Source organism: Electrona antarctica (assembly GCF_951216825.1).
Source record: "Electrona antarctica genome assembly, contig: scaffold_188, whole genome shotgun sequence".
Lineage (NCBI taxonomy): Eukaryota > Metazoa > Chordata > Actinopteri > Myctophiformes > Myctophidae > Electrona > Electrona antarctica.
This window is the reverse complement of record NW_027637171.1, coordinates 124,145-131,777: the sequence shown is the minus strand read 5'-3', so window position 1 is coordinate 131,777 and position 7,633 is coordinate 124,145. Positions and strand designations below refer to the sequence as shown.

Here is a 7,633-nt window from a genome sequence, read left to right as displayed (position 1 = left end):
AGAGGTGATGGCTCTGTAACTGTACAGAATGAGAGGTGATGGCTCTGTGACTGTTGAGAATGAGAGGTGATGGCTCTGTAACTGTAAAGAATGAGAGGTGATGGCTCTGTAACTGTAAAGAATGAGAGGTGATGGCTCTGTAACTGCAAAGAATGAGAGGTGATGGCTCTGTAACTGTAAAGAATGAGAGGTGATGGCTCTGTGACTGTACAGAATGAGAGGTGATGGCTCTGTAACTGTTGAGAGTGTGAACATATGTGACCAGATCTGACTGAGGGACTGCCATTGGATTTCTTTTTTAATTTTCGTTTTTTCATGTCATGAAAGCAGGGATATATTGGTTGTTCAGTTTGACCCACCAGTTTTGGAGATATGGCTAGACAACTAACTAACCGCGAGTTGAGACAACTCGGTTCACTTCTGTGGTCTCTTAACATTACACCTAGCTACATGTTTAAGCATTTATTTCATATTTACATGTCTTCTGTGGTCTCTTAACATTACACCTAGCTACATGTTTAAGCATTTATTTCATATTTACATGTCTTCTGTGGTCTCTTAACATTACACCTAGCTACATGTTTAAGCATTTATTTCATATTTACATTTCAGACATGCTCTAGTTAGTATGTGAAGAGTCTGCCTGTGCTATTAACTCATTTTGAAAAACTTTGGTGAAAAGCTGGAATTTGCGTGATGGCAGGCTCTGTCAAATCTGGTCACATATTGTACGCTTAAGAGTTCCATCTAATGCCATTTCAACGGGGTAGATCCCAGCTGTTCTAAGACTACTTGCATGATCATCAGAAGTATAAACTTCTTTACTGAACTATTTGCACTGAATCAATGTTTCACACTGGTTGTGTTAGTGGCACTGTTCTGTTGGGTGGAAAGTTAACCTCATTATTATGTCCAAAACTGTTACTTCTTTATTTAACAAACCTGTGTTCCAACTTCCAATGGATCCAATGTGTTAGTGATTGAGTCACAAGTGTCTTGTTTATATACAAGGATTTGAGACTTCCAGTGAGCTTGTAGATCGGATATTTTTGGTGCAGTATTTATATTAAAACCCCACAGACAGACACACTTAACCACTTTCACTTTCAAAAAGGTTTTCTAAAAATAGTCGATCTACATACACGACACGTTGTGCGCTTGCACACCTGTCATCTTGTACGTACGATTGACGAGCTAAGGGCATTAATTTACCCCACAAAAACAAACATTACAAGCTGACAGGCAGAGAGTGGTAGAGAGGCAGGGGCTGGAATACCGGAAGAGGGCACTTTTGGCCCAAAATAGCTGATCTACAAGCTCACAACGCGTCGCACTGCGACGCATTGAGAGCTTGTAGATCAGCTATTTTCCAGGCGCAACCCAGCACTCTTATAGCTATAGAGATGCAGGTGTAACGACCTGGATTTCTAAAACAAATTTGTTCAACGCAAAATACTGCGTTCAAGTTCAGGAGACTTCGGGAAAAAAAGCAATTAGCCCTTCACTAAGTCCCTCCCCAACCCATCCTTGTCCAATAGGCACGTTAGCAGCGAAGAAAGCTTGACCTGCATAGCAACCGTTGCTAAACTATTTGGATTGGCATGACTGGACAATCGCTTTTTGGGGTGGGATTTAGTGTTGGGCTAATTCTCCTGAATGCTGCCTTCCGGCATGGCATGGGAAGGAGAGGAGGGCATTTTGCATTTCTTTCACCATGTAGTAAATGCTGCATTCGTGGTCTGGGAGAGGGCAGTTGTTTTACAGACGGGTAAAAGGGGCAGGGGCTGAAGCCCCCTTTGATGTCTATGTGTGCATGTCTCTGAGCTAAACAACATTACAAGCTGATGCCTACCGTATGCCCACTACCGTATGCCCACTACTACTTTATGATGTGATGCTGTTACGTAACTCAATGTGGATTCAGATAATATGTCCCTCAATGCTGTGAATTTAGATTCCCTCCACTGTGTGTACACGTGTGCACACGTACGTACTGTAAATCTGTGTCAAACTGTTACACACACACACTCGCATTTCATTTCAGTTGCCATACTTTGAGGAAATATAAATGCACATTTCAAACAACAAACACACAATGGAATGATGATGCTCCTACAGTGCGTGACTTATTTTTACTTGTTTGTAAAATAAATAAAAGCAAGACGGGCTATTCTAGTGTTCTGTATTTGTTTTCATTTTGTGATGGTTGAGTGCAGGACCGTAGAGGTGATCATGGAAGATTTGTTCGCTACCGTTAACTAAAATTAAACTCAAAGCGCAAATAACATGCATTTTAATATTTAATATCATATTGTCTATGATGTCCCTCAAAGTTATTTCTAATGGTTTGAGCCTCAATCACCACTCTGATATAACCAGGCCTTGTCATTTCTTTCTGGACTTTGAAAGCAGTTTTAGCTGCAGTACCACAATGTCCTGAGGTGGCGGGGGTGCTGATATGCAGATTTAATATTTGAGTCATTATAATACTGATGCTAGATAAAACCAGGCTTGTTTCCATTCCATGCCAGCTTGAAAAATCAACAATGGTGGACATTGATGACATCACGATGAGGACAAAATCAATTGAGCTGTTCCTGAGAGCAACTTCCATTAAAGCACCAATATGATATGAAAGCCTGATTGTTCAAAATTGTGGGGGATAGAAAACACATGGGAGCCCCAAAAACACAAATGAAATTGAAAAAGTTGAATTTTATGTTATACCGGTAGGTCCTTTAAATGTTATTTATTTTATATTGATGAATGGAGAATGTACGTCATATGTGGACGAGCAAATCAGCTATTGTCCTACACAAATATTCAATTCTCATTGACAATGAATGTACGATAAGAGCGCCCCTCACTTCACATTTGAAAACTTGACATGGGACATTCTGTACAATGTGACAGGCCTAAACATTATCCCCTTCCTCCCCACACACACACACGACGTTTTAATAATTTTGGACATATTCACATTTTCACCTTACGCACTAGATCGGTATCGGACAATCGTGAGAAACATTATCGGTGATCGGTATAGGTCCCAAACCAGATCGGAGCACCTGTACTTCAAACGATTACATCCTGAATCAGGTCGCGGGTTCAGGGTCTGTGGAGATGTAATCCCCCTCCTCACCCGTCCTTGGTCTGCCAGTGGGTCTCCCTCCAGTGGGACGTGCATTCGTGCAACGAGGACCTCTCTAGGGAGACGATGCCCGGACCACCTAAACTGGCTCCTTTCCAAGTTAATCCAATGAATAATCCGGGGATTCGAGTCAAAATCAACTGATAATTCCCAGCAGGAATTGACATATTGTAGGATACTGCTTCCTGTATTTGGAAGCTCTCAGGTTTAATACCCTGCAATCATTTTTGCTTTAGTCTATAATATAATCACAACACACCATTGTATATAAATTACACAGCATTTATTTTTTTAACGTGATGCCAACCGTTCTTTCATATCATCAATACAATACACATTTTTTCTATACAGTTTGTCATATTTGGATCTGGGCTAGAGTCACAATGTTTTCTGGATCACAACGTGAGCTCTGGGATTGTGTAGAAATGGAACCAAATGGACCCTTACAGGTCTGTAACTCTGAGAGTCAAATGGACCCTTACAGGTCTGTAACTCAGAGAGTCAAATGGACCCTTACAGGTCTGTAACTCAGAGAGTCAAATGGACCCAAATGGACCCTTACAGGTCTGTAACTCTGAGAGTACAAATGGAACCAAATGGACCCTTACAGGTCTGTAACTCAGAGTACAAATGGAACCAAATGGACCCTTACAGGTCTGTAACTCTGAGAGTACAAATGGAACCAAATGGACCCTTACAGGTCTAACTCAGAGAGTACAAATGGAACCAAATGGACCCTTACAGGTCTGTAACTCTGAGAGTACAACAGTGGTTCTCAAACATTCTTGAATCGGGCCACCCCAAACCAGTAAATAACTTCATCCACGACAAGATTGGGAAAACAAAGTTATACTTGTACATCCATAGAGGGTATGGGCTGTCAGGGTATGGGGGGGGGGGGGGTATAGGGGGGCTGTCAGGGTATAGGACTTTGCTGTTTGGATGCATGTTCTGTCAAGGTCAGAAAGTCGTTTTTGCCACTTAGTAGACGTTCCTGCATAACTTCCGGGTATGATGATAGCAGATCTACAAGCTCTATGAGCTTGTAGATCTGCTATTTTTCAATAGCTAAAGTGTAACATAATGCTTCAAACACCAAAAGGGTTCCCGTCCAGAATGGGTTAAACCTGTGCCCCTCAAAAAGCAAACAGTTATGAAGTCTGTGGTCTTATGCGTATCAAATAGAGGGAGGGGGTCCACGAGGTCTACTTGTGTCCTGGGGGGGGGGGGGGTATCCAGCAGTCTTAACTCAGTTCTGTGGGGTCTCTTTGGGGGTCTTGTTCTGGGACCCGTCCCCCAGCAGCCCCAGCAGGACCCCCTCGGCCTCCAGCAGGGTGGTGTCCGTGGAGGCCCCCAGGAACCTGGAGGTGAGCTCCAGGTCGCTGAGCCTCAGGCGGACCCTGGCTCCTCTCTGGTAGCGCTGTGCCTCCTCGGCATCGGGACGCTTCACCACGCAGTGGAACTTCCCCCCGAAGTCCACGTACAGGTCATCCCCCACCACGTGGAAGATACGACCCAGGACCACCTGGTGAAGACATTTAAACTGGTTAGTTAATAGTTATTAAACTAGTTAAGCCAGGACCACCTGGAAGAAGACATTTAAACTAGTTAAGCCAGGACCACCTGGAAGAAGACATTTAAACTAGTTAAGCCAGGACCACCTGGAAGAAGACATTTAAACTAGTTAAGCCAGGACCACCTGAGTGAAGACATATACAATATATATATAAGACCTGAGGATGCATCTGTGTCACCTTACAGCTTTTAACCACTTTAACCATTATTTTGTACTTTAGCTGTTGAAAAATAGCAGATATACAAGCTCGTAGCGTGGCACTCTGTGGGGTTAGTTTCAGATGGGGTGTCGGAGGCCACCACTGATATAGAAAAATGTTAGGATTTAAGAAGAGATGATTGGTAGAATCTACCTTGTCCTGTGCTGGACCCATCTGGACGAGAGGAGAGCTGCGGAGCATGGCGGAGAAGGAAACAGGTCTGGAGCTGCTTCTACCGGTTCTGCTGCCCGTTCTACCGCTCTGGTTCTGAGGGTCCTGCTGCTGCTGGAGGGCCTGTCACACAATCATTACACACTCACTAGTACCGCCTTGGTTCTGTCACAATCATTACACACTCTCAATCACTATTCACTACACCGCCCTGATTCTGTCACAATCATTACGCCACTTAGCCGCAATTTGCAACTCTAGATTTTTTTATAATGGGATGAATCTAGAGTTGCAATACCCTCCATTGACTCCCCACTCATCATTTTGCGTTTGCGATCTGCTTGTCTTAAACGACGTTAAACTCACCAACATTACAGCTGTAGTCCAAGCTTGAATTATTCTCTTAGCTGTAGTCCAAGCTTGAATTATTCTCTTTCAATCTGCAAAGCTTGTTTTTCATAAAAATCCCCCGTAGACATGTTATGAGCTACTTTCTGTCAAGAAATTATTTTTCTAAGTGCTGGAGTTTGGAAGCGCTCGTCGTAAGTCACTGAACGTCCCTGCATGCATCTGATTCGCATTTGCACATAATGCAGGAGGCAGCAGCGCGACCCCTTAATACAAACGAGCGTTTCCAAACTCCAACATTTCTTCTTCTTGACAGAAAGTAGCTCATAACATGTCTACGGGGGATTTTTATGAAAAACAAGCTTTGCAGATTGAAAGAGAATAATTCAAGCTTGGACTACAGCTGCAATGTTGGTGAGTTTAACGTCGTTTAAGACAAGCAGATCGCCAACGCAAAATGATGAGTGGGGAGTCAATGGAGGGTATTGCAACTCTAGATTCATCCCATTAGAAAAAAAACTAGAGTTGCAAATTGCAGCTATACGCCACTCTGGTTCTGTTCTGAGGGTCATGCTGCTGGAATGCCTGCCACAAGCATTACACCACCGCAATTATTTGAAATAAATCACAATTGAATTATTTTCACATAATCTTCATAATCGTTGCCATGATGAAAAAGAACACAATTTAAAAACATTTACTATCATCCCTGATGATGTCATAGTGAAGTGATGTCACGAGACCTGGGCACAATAAATGGGGTCTTTCCCCATGTATGGGGATTTTGAGTGACAACTTATCTCTGGTCCATAGCTCTAATGCCTTTAATGCAACGGCAGCATTAGGGCTATGGGCCAGAGCTAAGTGACTTTTTGATTGATTGATTTATTAACAGTTTGCAGAATTACAGTACATTTCAAGCACAAACTCAATCAATACAAAGACTGTTAAGTGTTAACTGTGAGTGGACGACCCAATAAAGCATTACACTTGTTTACAATAGGGCCCACATGACAACACTTTATGGGGATTTTGAGTGACAAAAAACGCGAGATTCGACCTTCGGTCGCAACTCTCTACCTGCTGCTCAGTCTTCAGGTCAGTGTGCAGGTCATACGCCTCTGCGAAGCCGCTTCTGAGAGCTGGAGCTGATGGTGTGATGTTTACTCCTCCATCTTCTTCCTCCGTCCCTCCATCCTTAATGGCGTCGCTGCTGCTGAACCACCTCCTGACACTGTTGTTGTTGTTGTTATTGTAATAAAGGCTTCTCTGGTGGAGCAGCAGCCTCTGTAATGTTGTTGTTGTCATCATTCTGTACACAGCAGTGCTCTTCTTCTGGCACAAGGAGGCCGCCATCTTGGATTAGTCCCACAATGCAACGCGCTGGTGTTGTAGTCTGTACTGTAGTGTAGTGTGGTGTGTCTTGTCCGCCCCCTGGTGGCTGTGATTGAAAATGATGAGCTCTGTCTGTATATATTTTGTATATTAAATGTAATGAAATTTTGTACCCTCTAATTTTTCTTTTTCTTTTAATTTATTTGTGTGTTGAAATAGGTGAAGGGATGTAGCTGTCTGTATGAATGCCAAAAAAAAGAAAATGGGTCAAAGTCAGCTAACAAACAGTGACATGAAACATGTGAGAAACAAATATGAAAAGAAAATGTATTTGTTACAAGGAATTGTACATGTGATTGACTCAATAAAGTAAAAAAGTAGTAGAAATATACGTATAGGAGAGATAGATAAACAGCCAGGCTGATCAAAAAATAACAGCTATTCTTCTACATTCTCTAATTCATTGTGAAGAGTAATTTTAAATTAAGTATTAATGAAGATTGTTTAACAATAATTTAACTCCTCGAGAGCATGAAATGAACCCATTTTGTTATGCTCGCAAGAATTACAGATCTAATATTGATTGAAAATTGATTTAATGGGTATACTTTTAAAATGTCAAGGAAGGTACAGCTAGGTCAATACAAAATCTGCTAAGAGGATAAAAAAAGCTCTAAAGACCATGTTTACATCAGGGTCCTCCATTTTCAATTCATCAAAAACATGTAAAAGATCCTAATGGTCCGGCCAGGGACCACCATGGTGGTCCTTGAGGGGATTCCAGGTGGTCCCCAGTTAAACTTGAAATGATGCAGAGTTGGTAAACAAATGGTTCCCTTTTAGTCTTTAGATC

The 7,633-nt window shown here is 42.3% G+C and overlaps 1 protein-coding gene across 1 annotated transcript; it reads right to left on the bottom strand.

Annotated features, from left to right (window-relative positions):
* Window positions 1-3,412: 3,412 nt before the first annotated feature.
* LOC306919088 (small ribosomal subunit protein bS1m-like) lies at window positions 3,413-6,840 on the bottom strand. The gene is made up of 3 exons (XM_079531923.1): window positions 6,526-6,840; window positions 5,080-5,220; window positions 3,413-4,676 (listed from the first exon to the last, which is right to left on the bottom strand). Exons 1-3 carry the CDS (start codon window positions 6,799-6,801, stop codon window positions 4,401-4,403), a joined length of 693 nt encoding a protein of 230 aa, XP_079388049.1. The 5' UTR covers window positions 6,802-6,840; the 3' UTR covers window positions 3,413-4,400.
* Window positions 6,841-7,633: the final 793 nt, after the last annotated feature.